The 21,005-nt window shown below is 31.4% G+C and overlaps 3 protein-coding genes across 7 annotated transcripts in view; all 3 read right to left on the bottom strand.

Annotated features, from left to right (window-relative positions):
• aralar1 (calcium-binding mitochondrial carrier protein aralar1) overlaps nt 1–21,005 on the bottom strand; it is a 510,884-nt gene that overhangs the window by 290,393 nt on the left and 199,486 nt on the right. The gene's annotated exons all lie outside the window — the stretch shown is intronic.
• The window catches only part of LOC142222556 (corticotropin-releasing factor-binding protein), a 184,420-nt gene that overhangs the window by 118,326 nt on the left and 45,089 nt on the right, over nt 1–21,005 (bottom strand). The window lies entirely within an intron of this gene.
• Nucleotides 9,591–10,152, bottom strand: LOC142219442 (uncharacterized). The gene is made up of 2 exons (XM_075288427.1): nt 9,907–10,152; nt 9,591–9,847 (listed from the first exon to the last, which is right to left on the bottom strand). Exons 1-2 carry the CDS (start codon nt 10,099–10,101, stop codon nt 9,695–9,697), a joined length of 348 nt encoding a protein of 115 aa, XP_075144542.1. The 5' UTR covers nt 10,102–10,152; the 3' UTR covers nt 9,591–9,694.

The raw sequence follows: 21,005 nt of genomic DNA, 5'->3' as shown, positions 1-21,005 counted from the left end.
TTTCACTTCCACGAAATATTTTGGTTCTTGGCACCTTTTTCTGTAATACAAATAATGTTGAAGAAATTATTCACTTTTACAATTTTTTAAATTTTACCTTTTGCCTGCACGGAGAATCGAACCGAGGACCATACAGTTTGTAAGCCAACACACTATTCACTGGGCTACGTAGCTGTTATAGTCAGCAGTAAATAATTATCGTTATAAGTTACATTTATATAGCATAGTTTGCAGCGCCCACGAGCCCATGCAAACATAACATTATTTAACAGAAACATACATTTGTTTGCCACGTGGAGCAGTGGTTAGTATGTCTGCCTTGCATGCAAAGGGTCGTGGGTTCAATCCCTACTCCGACCGAGCACTTTTTTTTAATTTACACATTTATATTTATACTATATTAAATTTTTATAATGAAACTTCGAAATGTGGGTTATTGAAGATTTATAGTCAGTAACAGTGCTTGATATAAACGAAATTGACTGATTTTTGGATAAAATATTATTTTTTTATTGCAAAAATAACAATTTTGTAACAAAAACTGTTGGAAGGAATTCAAAAACTCTAACAAAAGAAGAACGTGGAGTCGAGTATAAACACACCCAGAAAAAAGTGCCTTCGAAACTAAAGGAAAAATTTTTCATCAATATAGTTTATCCATTTTATTTCCATTAAGGTAAATTTTTATGAGAAATAATAAAATTTACTGGTTTCAGTAAAAAAATCCTAAACTGTAAGCAGTTAGGAATAGTTCATTAACTAGAATAAGGCATGGAATTTTACTCATACTGTTTTCTTCGCTGTGTATAAGAATTTACTACTGAACAAGAAAATTTTATTCACCGATAACAAAGCATTCGTAAAAATAAACAAAAACCGAACTAAAACCAAGTTTCCTCAAAATTAATAAAATTTCTTATAAAATGATAATTGCGACTTCCTTTATAATAGAAAGTTTTTCATACATACGAACAACACTTGGCATAGAAAAATATTTTAGTTCATTCGTACTAAGAAGTATACAATCCTTTCAAAACTTAAGGAAACACACTTGTTAGAATATAGGAAATTTTCTTATATTTCTATTGTCTACCTGTAATCGAAACCTGACATCGTAATCGATGTGTTTGCGCGTGGGTGTAATCGATATGTTTGTTCGTGGGGTGTTTTTTTTAGTTGGAATCGCGTTGTTGTGGTATACGGAGAGATTGTTAAAAAATAATATGGTAAAATAATATAATAAATAACAAATAAAATATATAAAATATTTGTTATTTTAAATTAGTGAGAAAAATTTTCGTTTTTTGAAAATAAATCTATCAATGTTCGTGATGGTGTTTAAAGAAAGAAAACACCAGCAGAATAACAACCCTTTCATTTTGGAATCTTCAATTATCAGGTAATATTCAGTGACGCTAACCTTTTGTAACAAAAATTATTTATGATTTTTTATATTTGTAGGTATTGAAATTGTAAAAGGAGGACAAAATCGTTAGGCAGCAACTTATTAAAAGTGAAAAGTACAAGAAGAAGAAAAAGTGCGTTTTACAGTTGATAATATCACATGGAAATTGGAAATAGTGGAATAATAAACTAATATTTCAAGGAGATTCGATGCTGTTGATTCTTAATAAATATATTCAATATATTAATAAAACATGTCTTTTATTGAAGATAAAATTGCTTATATAAATAAATAAAATTGTATTTAAAAACGAAGGTAAGCAGTTCTAATCATGAAGTAAAAGTTTTACCACAAATGTGTAAGATTTGTCCAAATGAATGAAAAAATTTCAATAAAATCATTCCATATATGAATTCAAATCAGTTAAATTTTTCCATTCTGTAGTATAGTGGTACATAAATATAGGAAAATGTTAACTAATATATGGAATGCATTATACCTAATTTCTACGAAAATCACATCGTTCAAACAAATAAAAATGTCTTTGGCGCTATACGAAGTTCAACTTTCTTCACAATGAGTTCATTTTAACTTAAAGAAGGGGTCATTTTTTTCTGGGTGCATACATAAATAATTTTATAATATAAACATAAATTTATTTAGGCGTGAACAGTTTTTTACTAGCATTTAAGACCATCGCTCTAAAATGCCTTTTATTTTTCTTTAATAATTCATTTTAAAGAAAATAAACTTTTTAAATTGTTTTAGCTGCAAAACTCGAACTTAATGCCCGCTTTTATATTTGAAGGTGTCCGTCAACTCCTCGTGGACTACTTATTAATAAGGAGGAACTAAACTTTGTTTTTATACATTTTACTGTGTAATTTTTCACTATTTCCTCCATATTTCATTTTACTGCCCCAACTCTATTGTGCCCTTTCGTTATTTTTATGAAGACCCCCTGATTTCTGTTAACGAACCAAGAAAAAAATTGTGCCCATAATGCCCATAATGATAAACAAAACACATGTCCACACATACATAAAATGCTGCTCTCAAGGCAAAAACATATGCTGTTTGTTTTTCAAATGTCTATTCTCTTGGTTCTGAATGTCCATTCTCTTTATTCAAATTAAATAATATTTAGACTTAAGCATATCAAATTTTTGGCCTTATCATAAAACAGTTTTCCGAAACAACATACCAGCGGTTTCACAGAAATTGTTCTCTTTTGATTCTTTCGCTGTGTTATGTTGATATCTTTCGTCAACTCTCCCGGTTTCCATTTCTTTCTCTATACTCTCTCTGTCGCTTTGGATAAAATGTCACAACATATGTATGTTTAGTCGAAATTTGTAAATTTATATATGTTTGCATTCACACATATGATTTTTATGAAACATTTATGCCCCAAACATAATATATTCTAACATATTAACATAGATGTCCCAAACATTTAGTGTTAGTTTAGGAACATTACATGTTTGCACTTAAATATATTGTGTTTTAAAATTGTGCCCGAAACACACTTTGTTTATATCGGAACATATGAAAAACATATTTTTCTAAGAGTGCACTATGGTACATTTGGGGTACATTATCGTCCGGATAAACTTATTGCATGAACGACGCATTAGATAATACAAATTTGTATTGTCTAAGATACAAACAAATAAAACAGATTAGAGCTAATCATTAATACTCTGAAGTGCACATTTCTCTACACGCTCAGAAAAAACCGCTTCTGTAACATATACCCCAAACACATTTTGCTTCAAGCATATATATTTTCAGGATTGGTCCAAACAAAATATTGTTTGTATTGTTCAAACATATTATGTTTCACCTTAGAGCATAAGGTAGGGTAGTAAAAGAATTTAATGAAATTTTCTTTGTGTGGATATATTTTTAACTCTTTCACTACCGATGTCCACTTAGAAGGACATTCGAAAAAGACACCAAATTCTATTTTCCCACTTAGATTCGATTTATTTCTCGATGTTATTTTAAAGTAGAGGCTTTAATCTAAATAAGCTATAAATATTCCCATATTAGTGAGCACTAAAATACATTTTTATAAAAAAAATACGAAAATTTGAGACAATTTTTCTGCTGTATGTCTCTAGTAAATGGACATTTATACAATAACTATACACCCCCAAAAAAAATCGCTTCTCTAACATATGTTCCAAACATATTTTGCAGGAAGCACATATATTATTGTATACTACCGAAACATTAATATGTTTGTTTTATGTGAACATATTATATGTTTGGAAGCATTTTGAGCCCAAAAATATTATATGCTTGGAAGACTTTTCTCCCCAAGAAGATTATGGTCATTACCTCACATAATTTTCACTTCCACGAAATTTTTTAGTTCTTGGCACCTCTTTCTGTAATGCAAATAATGTTGAAGAAATTATTCAATTTTATAATTTTTTTAAAATTTTACCTTTCGCCTTGACGGAGTATCGAACCGAGGACCATACAGTTTGTAAGCCAACACACTACCACTGGGCTACGTGGCTGTAACAGTCACCAGTAGACAATTATCGTTATAAGATACATTTATATAGCATAGTTTGCAGCGCCCACGAGACCATGCAAACATAACATTATTTAAAAGAAACATACATTTGTTGGCCACGTGGAGCAGTGGTTAGCATGTCTGACTTGCATGCAAAGGGTCGTGGGTTCAATCCCTGCTCCGACCGAACCATTTTTTTTAAATTTACACATTTATATTTATACTATATATTAAATTTTTATAATGAAACTTCGAAATGTGGGTTATTAAAGATTTACAGTCAGAAACAGTGCTTGATATAAACGAAATGGACTGAGCTTTTGGATAAAATGTTATTTTTTATTGCATAAATAACAATTTTATAACAAAAAACTGTTTTATATAAAAGTTTGAAATTTTGGAAGGAATTCAAAAACTCTAACGAAAGAAGAACGTGGAGTGGAGCATAAACATAAATAAATAAATAAATAATTTTATAAAATACACATAAATTTATTAGGAGTGCACAATTTTTTACTAGCATTTAACACTATTTTAAATGCATTTACAACTTTCTCTTTACTGCGAATAGTCATTCTAATATTCAAATTAAATAATATTTAGACTTAGGCATATCAAAGTTTTGCCCTTATCATAAAACAGTTTTCCGCATACAAGCGGTTTCACAGAAATTGCTCTCTTTTGATTATCTCGATGTGTTATGTTGATTTCTGTCGTTCAACCCTCCCGGTTTCCATTTCTATTTCTTTCTCTATACTCTCTCTCTCTCTGTTGCTCTCTAAATAAAATGTTACAACATATATATGTTTACTCGAAATTTGTAAATTTATATATGTTTACATTCACACATATTATTTTTATGAAACATTCATGCCCCAAACATAATATGTTCTAACATATTAACATATGTGTCCCAAACATTAAGTGTTCGTTTAGGAACATTACATGTTTGCACTTAAATATATTGTGTTTAAAAATTGTGCCCGAAACACATTTTGATTATATCGGAACATATGAAAAACATATTTTTCTAACAGTGTAGCTAATACTTTTTCGGGTTCTTTTTTTCTCACACTTTGAAGGATGTTATAGGCCAAATAACGCTTCTTCCATTTAGTCACAAATCAAGAATCAAATTTCCAGAACAAGCTCATATAGCTCTTGAAGTAATTGAGGTAGGATCTCAAAATGATGATTTTTGTTCTACATGCTGTTAGTACTAGTAAAAACAGAAGAAAAAAAATAAAGTTTCCTACATTAGGTTTATTTCGGTAGTGAAAGAGTTAAGGCGCCAATTTTTTACTTCCATTATTTTACTTGCAGCATACTCTCTACGTCTCTCTTTCTAAAGACATATATGTTTATAGGCTATTTCCAAATTAATATATGTTTGCATCTAAGCATATTATATTTACAAACATTTTATGTCCCAAATATAATATGTTCTAACATATTAGCATATATGTCCCAAACATGTTATGCTAGTTTATGAACATTATATGTTTGCACTTAAAAATATTGTGTTAAAAAATTTGAGTTCCAAACATATGAAAAACAGTCTTTTTCGTCTGTGTATGGGCGAAATCATGATTTAAGCGGCAAAAAATACTTCCCACCAAGTTAGCTTCATAAAATTTGGTGAGTAGATTTGTAGTTATAAAAAAATATATTTTAGAAAAAAATGGGCAGGCCACGCCTCTATAAATATATCGAACAATGGTGTTATTTGTTTTTGCATCCTTCAGAAAAGTTGTAGCTCTTGACTAGGCAAACAAAAATGCTGAATATATTAAGTCGGAAAAATTTCATCTTCATGCTCAAAACTAAGAAAAATATTTCACCGATTTTTTTGGTTTTCCTACTATACCTCATGAACTATTGAAAATTTTACCAAACAATCAAGGTAAGAAATGTAGCCTATATATTTATGAACAACTTTCTAGTACACACAAAGTTGATATGATTACTTCTTAACAACAATTTTTGCAATTTTAATTGTTTTTTTTTGTAATCCAAGCCTTTTACAATCCCAGCAAAAAAAGAGCTTTCAAAAAAGTAGTTTGGATCCCCAATCAGTGATCCGGAAGTAGTGCAAACTTGGATCATTTCCAATGAATTTTACATGGGCTTGTCATAGGACGGAAGTACTCCTTTTTTGGATCCTTTGCATTGCTTTAGAAGTTGTGCCCTGGAAGTTAATTTGAATGAAGAAATTTAAAAAGCGAAAAAAAAATTTCAACCAATTTCACTTTTTTTTCAACCAAATGTTTTATTATACAATTATTTTCCTATTATCTAATTTTTACAATTTGAAAAACTTTTTCGCTCCGACCAGGGGTTGAACCTGGGTTTGCTGGCACCATAACAGAACGCCTTAGCACACTCAGCCTCAAACGCCATTGAACATAAAGCGTCGAAAGGTCAATTCAAATGTTTGTGATATGATCGTAATACAACAGCAAGGAATAACATTCTAATTGCTTCTCGAGATGTTCTTTACTAGTATGAACGAAAAAATAAGAAACGCAGGTTCAAATCTCACCAGCGGCAATTTTTTTATCAAATACTTTTCTAAAAAATTATTTTTTTATGTCATGCATCGTTTTTATTTTTTTTCGGCATATATTTTCGTATAAATATATTTTTTCCATTAAAAATCAACAAAAAAAATAAAAATTCTCGTAATTTGCAAAACCTTCTCAAAATAACTTCCATGGAAGCGAAAAAGTCAAACGGCACAGGTTCAAATCCCAGCGGGGATGAAATTTATTTGTTTTTTTATTATTCTTTTACTTTTTTTATTAATTTCTATTTTTTTTTAGTTTTTTTTTATTAGTTTTCTATTTTTTTGTAAAATTTAATTGTACAAAATTTGCACTTAAAATAGCCTGGTTGCGTTTTTTCTAATACTTGTCCACAAGGACTGCATCGGAAGTAGAAAAATATCCTTGGGGGATCCCAAGATGCGCTTTAGAAGAAATGTATGTGCACTTGTCCAAAAGGACTGCATCGGAAGTTGAAAAAACTCGATGGGGGATCTGGGATGGGCTTTAAAAGAAATGTTTGTGGAACAACTTCCAATTTTTTTTCTGGGATGTTTAGCGACTTTCCGAGTAACTTGATGTGTTTTGTTTTGTTTTTTTTTTTTCTAATTATGGTATGTGCAGGTTCTTGTAAACAAGAAATATATGAGCCAGATCTATCCATAGCTCAGAGATGCATGTGAAGTATATTGTGCACTCTTGAATCCTTACGAGCAATAACTACGAAATACAAACATTTAGCAAATTTACTATCAATATGTTCGTTGTTAATTACTATCAATATGTTCGTTGTTAAACCCCATCTAGAAAATGTTAAAAATCTAAAGTTGAAAATTTGACTTTTTGCCGCCAAAAATCGCGATTTCAGCCATAGTGCATTGGTACACGCAAAAAAAAAAAAACGTTTGGAAAACGTGTACCGAAAAAGTTTTTCTTTTTTAGAGGTTTTTGAATTGCTTGAAAATTTTAAACTTTTATCACCAAAAAAAATTGTTTGTTACAACATTTTTATTTTTTCAATAAAACAAGTATTTACGGCCGTAAATTCGGCCAGGCCGAATCTTATGTACCCTCCACCATGGATTGCGTAGAAACTTCTACGAAAGACTGTCACACACAATCGATTTACTTGGGTTGTGGTATCTTACAACTTCTTAACATCGTTTTCTAAATTGTGAGTTAGTCCATACGTGGTATATATTAGACAAAAAAGGTATGTATAGGTAAGTCTACAAATAATTACGAATCGATATCGACTTTTGCACGGTACGTAGAGAGCCAGAATTGAAATATGGGGGTCGCTTATGTGATTGGACATCGATTTATCTGAGGGCTATATATAATTATAGACCGATATGGACCTAGTTAGGCATGGTTGTTAGGTTAGGTTAGGTTATGTGGCAGCCCGATGTATCAAGCTCACTTAGACTATTCAGTCCATTGTGATACCACAGGGGTGAACTTCTCTCTTATCACTGAGTGCTGCCCGATTCCAGGTTAAGCTCAATGACAAGGGACCTCCTTTTTATAGCCGAGTCCGAACGGCGTTCCACATTCCAGTGAAACCACTTAGAGAAGCTTTGAAACCCTCAGAAATGTCACCAGCATTACTGAGGTGGGATAATCCACCGCTGAAAAACTTTTTGGTGTTCGGTCGTAGCAGGAATCGAACCCATGCTAACCATTGCACCACGGTGGCATGGTTGTTAACGGCCATATACTAGCACAATGTACCAAATTTCAACTGACTCGGATGAAATTTGCTCCTCCAAGTGGCTCCAAAACCAAATCTCGGGATCAGTTTATATGGGGGATATACATGATTGTGGACTGATATGGACCACTTTTGGCATGGTTTTTAAATATCATATACTACCACCACGTACAAAAGGCACCGGAGGTCAAATCTGGGGATCGGTTTATATGGGGGCTATATATAATTAGGGACCGATGTGGACCAATTTTTGCATGGTTGTTAGAGACCATATACTAACACCATGTACAAAATTTTAGCCGGATCGGATAAAATTTGGTTCTCTTAGAGGATTGGCAAGCCAAATTTGGGGGCCCGTTTATATGGGGCCTATACGTAAAAGTGGACCGAAATGGCCCATTTGCAATACCATACGACCTACATCAATAACAACTACTTGTGCCAAGTTTCAAGTAGATAGCTTGTTTCGTTCGGAAGTTAGCGTGATTTCAACAGACGGACATGCTCAGATCGACTTAGAATTTCACCACGATCAAGAATATATATACTTTATGGGGTCTTAGAGCAATATTTCGATGTGTTACAAACGGAATGAAAAAGTTAATATACCCCCATCCTAAGGTGGAGGGTATAAACAATTATTTTTGAACCAACAACACATTTCCATTTCGTTTCTATCGAATTTTAAGTCTTTAATAAGACACATTTTACAGTTTCATAGAAAAAATTTAATATAGTAGTATGTAATGTTGAACATCTTTTCCGAATCTTCCGAACATATCTGGAATATATGTAAACAAAAAAAAAACAAAAAAAAACTTTTTGGTGTTCGGTCGAAGCAGGGATCGAACCCACGACCCTTGTCCGCCTTGCATGGACATAGCAACCACTGATCCACGGTGCCCAACTAAATGTATGTTTCTGTTAAATAAAGTTTGTTTAATCGGCTCGTGGGCGCCGCAAGCTATGCTATATAAATATAACTTATATGGATAATTTTCTATTGATGACAATAACATCTACATAGCTCAGTAGATAGTGTGTTGGCTTACAAACTGCATGGTCCGCGGTTCGATTGTATAATATCGAATAATTTCTTCTACATTGTTTGTATTACAGACAAAGGTGCTAAGAACTAAAAAACCTCGTGGAAGTGAGAAAGATGTGAGGGAAAATGCAATTAGCCAGAAAAGATTGTTTTTTGATTTAGTCTTTATGAAATTCCTTTTACATCCTGGAAAAAACGTTTATCACAAAAAGTATATACTTTTCTTACAAATAAAATTCCTTGCAGTGAAAGGCAAATGAGAAACGAACTTTGTCTAAAATTTCGTTTGGGAGGACAGAATTATTTTTTGCGTGTAGCCAAGCGGTTAACGAAAAATAACAAAGGAGAAGTATATGCTTTTAATGTAATCATGAAAAAAATGAGGCATACACAAAAATAATGTATAAAAAAAACATTTTTCACTAGCGTTGTTCTCAAAACATATTTTCTGTAATTATTTTTGAACGATGCCACCATATAGTTTCCATACTGCAAATCGTTCATTTCTATTATAATACTCTATCGTGATGATGAAGTCGCATAATGGTGCCATTTGAGGAATCCAATCATCATTCACAGTAAAATTATTCACTTTGTATACAAAATTCTGCAATAAAATATAAGAAAATAATATAAAAATAATTAATTAATTAACATTCAACTAACCGCTTTCAATGGACATGATGTAGGCAAATTACTAGTTCTCATGAATTCATTTAGAAATTTTTTCATTATCCAATTCGAGGTCGTTTTCTTTAGGATCGTACATGAGTTGATTCGCAGATCAAGGAAACGCATTTCTCTTCTCAATTTTATGAGTTTCATATCGATTAAGAAATGTACAACAAAAGCACTCCCCATATCGCGAGCGAGACTATATCGTGCACTGAAATCATATTTGCCAATGGCTAATTTATGCACTGAAAAAAATATTGTCGTGAGGTCAAAGATTTTATGTCTTTAAAATACGAATACAAATTTTGCTTAGCATAGAAGACGCATTTCTCTAAAATAAAGTTATTTTCCTTGTCCAAAAGTCGATAAACTTTTCAATGAAGTCGTATTTTCCTCATAATTAAGTGATTTGACTTAAAAATGGGTATCTTAACATGAAAGAAAAAATTTATAGGCTAAGGTCAACTTGACTTTAATAATTGAGAAAAATTCTTTAAATTTAATGAAATTGTCTTTAAATTTGTTGTCTTTTTGCATCTTGACTACAAAGAAAAAAATCGTTCAAATATAGGACATATTTTTCAAAACTTTATTTTAAAGAAGTTTTTTACTTCAAACATAGCATAATTTCTACTGGAAGTCGAGTCCTAATTTGGAAAATAAAGCTGCCGTTAACTCGTTTTTAAAGGTCTTTGATAGCATATGAAGAAAAAAAGCTGAGAAGGCAAAAAATTTAAATTTGCTTCCTAGAAGCAAGTACACAAAACCTAAATTTAAAAGAGAATTGTGTCTTAAAATATCCTTACTTGTATTCTGCGCTTCTTTGGCTCGGAATCAATACCAAATTTTTTAAAGTAAAGACAAAATCTTTGGAACCGAGTATGCTTTTTTTTCAGTGTGATATTCACATTCGATAACTTGCATCATATCTGTAATTTTTAAACATGTCATATTTCGAAATTCTATAGTAATGGATCGGTCATCTTTTGACTGTAAAAAAAAAAAATAATAAATAAAATAGACATCCAAAAATTATTTTAGGTGAATGAATAAAGGATGATATGAAAAAGTGATGCCAATTAAACCTATTCCTATAGATTAGGCAGATTGTATTCTCTGTATTCTCCACCATAGAGGATAGAGGGTATACTAACCCAGCAAAAAAAGCGTCGCCAAAAATGTAGTGAAAATGTTCTTTTTGGATCCGGAAGTGGTCCAAAATTGGCGCAGAAGCGATGAATTTTACATGGGCTTGTCATAGGATGGATGTTCACCATTTTAACAGCCGTTGCACTGAATTTGTATCACTTCTTAAGGTATGATGCGAATTCAGTGAATTAAGAAATTTTGTAATATTTTGACAAATAAATAATTTGGATTTTTTTATGAGTTTTAATGCATTCTTACGCTTGTGTGGAACATTTGACATCAAATATTTTCAAAAAATCGCAATTTTTCCCAGAATGGATTTGGCATTTTTTCGACAAAATTTAAATAATTTTTACAATTTTATTAATTCTTATTCTATTTTTAACCTATTTGAAATAAAAAATTGAAAATTTTCCATTAAAAATATAAAAAAGCGAGTTAAAAAAAATTTACTCAAATGAACTTCTTGTGCAGCTAAAATAAAGAACTTCTTTGGGAGGATATTTTTGGAAGTGCTTTTAAAGTTGTGCCCTTCGAAGAACTTCCAAATTTTTTTGCTGGGAAGGTTGTCATTCCGTTTGTAGCACATTGAAATATTGGTCTTAAACCACATAAAGTTGGTCTGTATAGGTCGTGGTGGAATTCTAGATGGATACAGCGGTGTCCGTTCGTCCGTCTATTAAAGCTAAATGGTGATCAGTGTTGCCAATTTGGTGCTTTTAGCACCAAATTTAGTGCTTTTTGATTTCTAAAAAGCACCAAATTGCCTTTTCAAAAAAAGCACCAACTTGGTGCTTTCTGGCATTTTCATTTAGTCCTTTTGGTGCTTTTTTTATTTTGAACAGTATTAAGTTTAATTGATACAAACATTTCAAGAGCCGAAGAAACTCAAATTTATTGCCAAATATAGAATTTGATTGTTATGAAGTTGGTATTGATTATTTTTTAATTAATATTAGGGCTGTTTTCTTTTTGCACTGGATACCCTAAGCAGTCACGGACTAAAAGAAAACAGAGTACTCGTTTATCCAGGACATCTCCAAAAAATATGCAACACTGTCATCAGCTGTTTAAAAACAATCACAGAAAACAAGTGAAATCTTAAATTTTTAATGTATGAAATGCTCAAATAGTTATAAATATGTACAGCTGCGATTATTCATGACACTGTATCACTTTGAAATTCATGATATTCGATAAATTAGTCACAATAAACTGCTATTGTGAATCTAAAAAGCGTCACTTTATTAAAATGCAATCTGGTAACACCGACTCGACTTGCACTGATGAGATGTTCTGGATAGAACACCAGTGCAACGATGTTCTGGATAGCCCATACAAATGCTGCATCCAGTGGTAAAAGAAAACAGCCCTATTGTTATTTAGGGTATTCTGTAGGAAAGTCGAGCGATGATTGTCGAATTTTTGAATTTGGTAAAGATGTCATTAAAAACGTTTGTATTAAATTCACAAAAGCACGCACAACTGAAATAAGCAATAGACTCCTTCCATATATTAATATTTTGAAAGTTGAAAAACATCAGTGATCAAAATGAATTGGACGAAAGCATTAAAACTGATCAAAGTGTATACTTGAATAGCGGTTCATAATGGTGAGTACTAAGTTCGAGTTTTGCTGCTAAAGTGTAAACTATATCAGTAAAATAGGCATAAAATTATGCATATTTGCTGCAAATTTTATTAAAACCAAAGCAAATTTTCACAAAGTTCGTATTTCTTAAAATGAATTATTAAAGAAAGTAATTGTGAAAAAATGACTATTTTAGCAGCTAAACTCGATCTTAATATCCACCCTAACTTCTTAAAATTCAATTCACAAAAGTTCTATAATACATCTTCGGAAGTTTTTTTTAGTAGAGCATTTAATTTTCGATTTTGTGGTGGAAGGTGGTATGTTAGAATTTATTATATATTTTTGGTGCTTTTTGGCCTTGGGGAGTTGGCAACACTGATCGTGATTTTTAGCTATTATCTTTTTGGCAACATTGTTTTAAATAGCTGACGCTCGTTTCGTGTTTTGTTTCACTGTCATATGTCTTCAGTTCAGTCTATAATGTAACCACGGATCGTCTTACAAACGAACATGTTATTGAATTTTATCAAAATGCGTGCTTTGTTAAGACGGTTCATTAGGCGCTTCTTATCGAAAAAATGTTTTCAGCGTTGAAAATTATTTTTGGCTGAATGGGTAAGTAAATAAGTGAAATTGTCGATTTTGAAGTGAAGATCAGCTAGAAGCATTGCAAAAGCTATTAATACATCCAGAAAAAAGTCACAGTTAAGTTCAGTTTATACACGGACGAAAAAGACTGTTTTTCATATGTTAGGGTGTAAAAATTACATGTTTGGAACTAAAATTTTAAAACACAATATTTTTAAGTGCAAGCATATAATGTTCATAAACTAGCATAACATGTTTGGGACATATATGTTAATATGTTAGAACATATTATGTTTGGGACATAACATTTTTGTAATATGTTTGGGGTATATGTTACAGAAGCGATTGTTTTTCGTTCAAATTCATATCCATACAGACAATCCTGTTTCAATTAACGCATTGGAAGCATGGAAAAAATTTTGAATTTGAAGACAATTTTACCAGAAATCTACAAAATTAATAAAAAAAATATGTATATAATATGTATATCCTTGGATTGTAAATGTTTTAACGTTTTTAGATTGCGCCAACAAAGGAAAGTTACCACTTCTACATACAAAAGGAGAATTTACTCACCATGGGACTTTGATAGTATGACCTAACACGAAAATTAAAATTTTTTATCGAATTTAAATTTTAAAATTTTGTTAAAAATATATTTCTAGAAAAAATTTTATTTCTATCAAAAATTTTAACAAAATTTTATTTATATAGAAAATTTTGTCAAAATTGTATTTGTATGGAAAAATTTTCAAAATTCTATTTTTATAGAAAATTTTAACAAAATTGTATTTTTAACAAAATTTTATTTATATAGAAAATTTTGTCAAAATTGTATTTATATAGAAAATTTTTCAAAATTAAATTTTTATAGAAAATTTAAAAAAAAAATTATTTATATAGAAAATTTTGTCAATATTTTATTTGTATAGAAAATTTTGTGAAAATTTATCTCTAGAGAGAATTTTGTACAAATTTATTTCTAGAGAAATTTTGTAAAAATTTTTTTCTATAGAAAATGTTGTAAAAATTGTATTTCTATAGAAAAGTTTGTCAAAATTGTATGTCTATAGACAACTTTGACAAAATTTTATGTCTATAGAAAACTTGGTCAAAATTTTGTGTCTGTAGAAAGCATTGTTTTATTTCTTTAGAAAATTTTCCGTTTGTAACACATCGAAATATTGCTCTAAGACACCATAAAGTATATATATTCTGGGTCGTGGTGAAATTCTGAGTCGATCTAATCATGTCCGTCCGTCGGTCCGTCCGTTCGTCCGTCTCTTGAAATCACGCTATCGACTTGAAACGTGGCACAATCGGTCCACTTTTACGTATAGCCCCCATATAAACGGACCCCCAAATTTGGCTTGCGATTGCTCTAAGAGAAGCAAATTTCATCCGATCCGGCTGAAATTTGGTACATGGTGTTAGTATATGGTCTCTAACAACCATGCAAAAATTGGTTCATATCGGTCCATAATTATATATAGCCCACATATAAACCGATCCCCCGATTTGGCTTGCGGAGCCTCTAAGAGAAGCAAATTTCATCCGATCCGGATGAAATTCGGTACATGGTATTGGTATATGTTCTCTACTGACCATGCAAAAATTGGTCTACATCGGTCCATAATTATATATAGCCCACATATAAACCGATCCCCCGATTTGGCTTGCGGAGCCTCTAAGAAACGAAAATTTCATCCGATCCCGCTGAAATGTGGTACATGGTGTTGGTATATGTTCTCTAATGACCATGCAAAAATTGGTCCATATCGGTCCATAATTATATATAGCCCCCATATAAATCGATTCCCAGATTTGTCCTCTGGAGCCTCTTGGAGAAGCAAAATTCATCCGATCCGGATGAAATTTGGAACATGGTGTTAGAATGTGGTCTCTAACAAACACGCAAGAATTGGTCCATATCGGTCCATAATTATATATAGCCCCCATATAAACCGTTCCCCAGATTTGATCTCCGGAGCCTCTTGGAGTAGCAAAATTCATCCGATCCGGTTGAAATTTGCAACGTGGTGTTAGTATAAGGCCGCTAATATACATGCCAAAATTGGTCCATATCGATCTATACACGCAAAAAAAAATAATTCTTTCCTCCCAAACGAAATTTTAGACAAACAAAGTTCGTTTCTCATTTTCTCATTTGCTTTTCTGCTGTAAGGAAGTGTATTTGGAAGAAAAGTATATACTTTTTTTGATAAACGTTTATTCTTTTCCAGGATGTAAAAACAATTTCATAAAGACTAACTCAAAAAAACATTGTTTTCTTGCTAATTGCATTTTCCCTCACATCTTTCTCACATCCACGAGGTTTTTTAGTTCTTAACACCTTTTCCTGTAATACCAACAATGTAGAAGAAATTATACGATTTTATAAATTTTTAAAATTTTTTTACCTTTCGCCTTGATGGAGAATCGAACCGCGGATCATGCACTTTGTAAGCCAGCACACTAACCACTGAGCTATGTACCTGTAGATAGATAGCTTGCGGCGCCCACGAACCGAATAAACAAAGTTTATTTAACAGAAACAAACATTTAGTTTGGCACCTTGAAGCAGTGGTTGATACGTCCGACTTGCATGCCAAAGGTCGTGGGTTTGATCCTTGCTTCGACCAAAGACTTTGTTTTTGTTTTTTTTTTTACATATATTCCAGATATGTTCGGAAGATTCCGAAAAAATGTTCAACATTACATTGTACTATGTTAAATTTGGAACTGTAAAATGTGTCTTATTAAAGACCTAAAGTCAGACAAGAACAGTGTTTGATATAAACAAAATGGACTGTGTTGTTGTTTCAAAAAAAAACTCCTTTTATTGCAAAAATAAACATTTTGTAACAAACGATTTTTTTTTTGGTGATAAAAGTTTAAAATTTTCGAAGCAATTCAAAAAACTCTAACAAAAGAAAAACGTTTTCGGTACACGTTTTCCAAACGTTTTTTTTTTCTTTGCGTGTAGTTATATATAACCGATCCCAAATCACACAAAATTTGGTCCATATCGGTTCATATTCATGGTTGCCACTCGAGCCAAAAAAAAATCTACCAAGATTTTATTTTTATAGAAAACATTGTCAAAATGTTATTTCTATAGAAAATTTTGTCAAAATGTTATTTCTATAGAAAATTTTGTCAAAATTTTATTTCTATAGAAAATTTTGTCAAAATTGTATTACTATAGAACATTTTTTTCCAAATTTTACTTTTATAGAAAACGTTGTCAAAATTTTATTTTGTCAAAATTTTATTTCTATAGAAACTTTAAACTTAATTAAATACCTATTTAATCGGCTTTTTTAGTTGAATATATACCACGTATGGACTATGTGGTATATATCACAGTGTTAGGAAGTTTTAAGATACCTTGCCATCGGCAAGAGTTACCGCAACCCAAGTAATTCGATTGTGGATGACAGTCTTCAGTAGAAGTTTCTACGCAATCCATGGTGGAGGGTACATAAGCTTCGGCGTGGCAGACCTTACGGCCGTATATACTTGTTTTTCTATAAAAATATTGTCAAAATTTTAATTCTATAAATAATGTTGTCAACGCTTTATTTCTATACAAAATATTGTCAAAATTTTATTGCTATAAAAAATTTTGTCAAAATTTATTTCTACAGAAAACTTTGTCAAATTTTGTTCCTATAGATTTTTTAAAATTTTATTTCTATAAAAAATATTGTCAAAATTTTATTTTTAAAGAAAATGTTGTCAATATTTTAATTTAATAGAGAATTGTATTTCTATCGAAAATGTTGTCGAAATTTTATTTCTATAGAAAATTTTGTCAAACATTTATTTTTATAGAAAATTTTGTCAAAATTTTATTTGTATAAAAAATTTTGTCAAAATTTTATTTCTACAAAAATTTTTGTCAAAATTTTATTTCTGTTATTTCAAAATTATGTTTCTATAGAAAATGTTGCCAAAATTTTTTCAAAATTTTATTTTTATAGAAAATTGTATTTCTATAGAAAATGGTGTCACATTTTATATCTATAGAAAATGTTAACATTTTATTTCTATTATTGTTGTTTTTATTCGTTTTGTTTGTTATTGCTGGTTTCTTCTTCAATCATTATTGTTGTTGTTGTTGATTTCAGCTTGACTAAACTACATTATTATTTCTATGGAAAATGTTGTCAACATTTTATTTCTATAGAAAATTTTGGCAAAATCTTTAGAAAAATTTTCCTATAGAAAATGTAAGTACCTCTTAGTTGGAGAGGAATATATTGCAAAATGTACCAAACCATCAAAACTTCAAATTGATTTCGAGCCAAAAATGTGGCTTCTTTAAAATAAACATTTTTTACTGAACTATCTGACTTTAAATGTAGGATTAATAAAATTAAAATATTTGCTCATTTATCAAATCTTCATTCTCTTTTTGCGTTATATTAATAAAACTACTCACAAAAAATCTGATTCAATCACAAAATTAATTGATCCAATTAATGTTTTAATTGAAATGTCTTCAATCACAGAAATGATTGTATCAATTAAAAAATTAATTGATACCATTAATTTTTGTGATTGACCTTTGTTTCAGTCATATAAATTTTTAATTGAATATGTTTTAAAACTCAATTTACCATCGGGTTCAATAAAAATCAATAGATCTTGGTCTGAAGTAACGTATATGTTTCCAAACTTCAACTCCATTAAAACCCACGTACTTCAAGGATCGAAAAAGTTCGTTGATGTCCAATATTTCAATTTAATCGAATAACTTGAAATCTTCAGAAATTATAGGTTGTGATCATATCTAGCTACTAAAAATTTGTAAACCCATAAAATTCACTCTTTTTGTTTTTCCACTCACTCTTCTTTTTGTTTCATATGATTTTGAACTTCAATTACTTACCTCAAGGCTTGAAACCAGAAGACAAATTATTATGATTTTGCAAAAAAACATTTTGTACAACATCTTCCTGTATAGAATTCGTATATTACACTAAGGTAGCGAGACTGTTTTTTTGTTTGGAGAATGTGAAATTTAAATTTGTGACGAGGAGAAAATCGACATAATCGACTAATAACAAGGTTAATTGATTTTTCGATTTTTTTTTTAATAGAAACATTACGAGATTATAATTTTGCCCAATTATTATTATTTGCAATGGCCTCATTTACCAGCAAATTTTAGAGGTAAGGGTAGGTGTGTAAAAGAGAACTGAATTTATTGCACATAAAGGGTGATTTGTTAGCTATTTTCTTTTTAACATTGTAACATTGGTTTAAGCAGCTGACGTAAATACTCGTAACCAGAATTTTCAAAGCATTGTAAAAGATACCAATGCATCCAGAAAAAGTTACAGTTTGGTGCGGTGTTGGGCAACACCTAAGAGAAGACTATTTAGCGACTCGGAATGAATATGAGGGCAGGCTGAGATTGATTTTCTCAAGTATATGCGACATTGTGGCAGACCTCGGGGACCATTCATATTTTGTGAAAAATATTTCATGCAATGAGGACGAGACTTTTGAGTACCATTTTCCAATTCCGAGGAGAAAGCACTGAAAACAAGTATATACGGCCGTAAGTTCGGCCAGGCCGAATCTTATGTACCCTCCACCATGGATTGCATAGGAACTTCTACTAAAGGCTGTCATCCACAATCGAATTACTTGGGTTGCGATAACACTTGCCGATGGCAAGGTATCGTAAAACTTTTTAACACTGTCTTCTAAATTGTAAGTTAGCCCATACGGGGTATATATTAAACAAAAAAAGGCCGATTAAATACGTATATAATATAGTTTGACAAAAATTTCTATAGAAATGAAAACTTGACAAAATTTTCTATAGAAATAAAATTTTGACAAAATTTTCTATGGAAGTAAAATGTTGACAAAATTTTGTATAGAAATAAATTGTTGACAAAATTTTCTACAGAAATAAATTTTTTACAAAATTTTCTATAAAAATAAAATTTTGACAAAACTTTCTATAGAAATAAACGATTGACAAAACTTTCTATAGAAATGAAATTTTGACACAACTTTCTATAGTAATAAAATTTGACAAAATTTTCTATGGAAATAAAGTTTTGGTAGATTATTTTTGGCGATATGGACCAATTTTTGTGTAATAAGTCATCGGCTATATATAACTAAAGACCGATATTGACCAATTTTTACATGGCTGTTAGAGGCCATATATTGACAAAATGTACCAAATTTCAACCGCATCGGATGACTTTTGCTATATATAATTATGGACCGATATGGACCAATTTTTGCATGGTTGTTAGATACCATATACTAACACCATGTACCAAATTTAACAGGATCGGATGAATTTCGCTCCTCCAATAGGCTCCTGAGGTCAAATCTGGGGATCGGTTTATATGGGAGCTATATATAATTATGAACCGATATGGACCAATTTTTGCATGGTTGTTAGAGACTATATACTAACACCACGTACTAAATTTCAATTGGATCGGATGAATTTTGCTCCTCCAAGAGGCTCCGGAGTTCAAATCTGGGGATCGGTTTATATGGGGGCTATATATAATTATGGACCGATATGGACCAATTTTTGCATGGTTGTTAGAGACCGTATAATAACATCATGTACCACATTTCAACCGGATCGGATGAATTTTTCCCCTCCAAGAGGCTCCGGAGGTCAAATCTGGGGATCGGTTTATATGGGGGCTATATATAATTATGGACCGACATGGACCAATTTTTGCATGAATGTTAGAGACCGTATACTAAGACCACGTACTAAATTTCAACCGGATCGGATGAATTTTGCTCCTCCAAGAGGCTCCGGAGGTCAAATCTGGGGATCGGTTTATATGGGAGCTATATATAAATATGGACCGATATGGACCAATTTTTGCATGGTTGTTAGAGGCCGTATACTAACATCAGGTACCAAATTTCAACCGGATCGGATGAATTTTGCTGCTCCGGGAGGCTCCTCAAGCCAAATTTGGGGATCGGTTTATATGGGGGCTATACGTAAACGTGGTCCGATATGGCCGATTTTCAATACCATCCGACCTACATCAATAACAACTACTTGTGCCAAGTTTCAAGTCGATAGCTTGTTTCGTTCGGAAGTTAGCGTGATTTCCACAGACGGACGGACAGCCGGACAGACGGACGGACATGCTTAGATCGACTCAGAATTTCACCACGACCCAGAATATATATACTTTATGGGGTCTTAGAGCAATATTTCGATGTGTTACAAACGGAATGACAAAGTTAATATACCCCCATCCTATGGTGGAGGGTATAAAAAGCATGCGTGGTTCCAAAGATTTTGTCTTTACTTTAACAATTTCGAAGAGAAAATGCTCTTCTATCTCTCGTGCGAGATCTGCCTTTCGTTGCCGTTTCTACCGCCATTTAATTTCGGATTTTCGGCATGAAGACCCATTTGAAAGAAATTTTTTTTTGAATTTTGTGTTTTTATTTGCTGTCAAGTCAACCGTCAGACTTCAATATGTAATTCCTATAATACATGATACAATGATTATAAGGTAGCCTTATTCCGTCAGGTGACTTTGAACGGCTCATCATAATGTCAAAAATATTGTTGACATTTTTAAATTATGTTGTAATTAACGTCTTAAATTTAAATTGTATTTGAAATTCGGAGAAACAAAATTCAACGGAAAATGCGAAAGTGTTGTCTGGATACAGAAATTCCAAAATTATTGCACGCGTTTGAATATTTCCACTCACAATGTATTTCCATACCAAA

The sequence above is a fragment of the Haematobia irritans genome, chromosome 1, assembly GCF_050003625.1.
Source record: "Haematobia irritans isolate KBUSLIRL chromosome 1, ASM5000362v1, whole genome shotgun sequence".
In the NCBI taxonomy this organism is placed as follows: Eukaryota; Metazoa; Arthropoda; class Insecta; order Diptera; family Muscidae; genus Haematobia; species Haematobia irritans.
This window is presented reverse-complemented; position numbering and strand designations above follow the sequence as displayed.

Coding starts and splice junctions, on each gene's coding strand:
- LOC142219442 (XM_075288427.1), bottom strand. CDS start 10,101: ATGGGGAGTGCTTTTGTTGTACATTTCTTAATCGATATGAAACTCATA. Junction 9,848..9,906: donor CATCATGTCCATTGAAAGCG/GTTAGTTGAATG, acceptor ATTTTATTGCAG/AATTTTGTATACAAAGTGAA.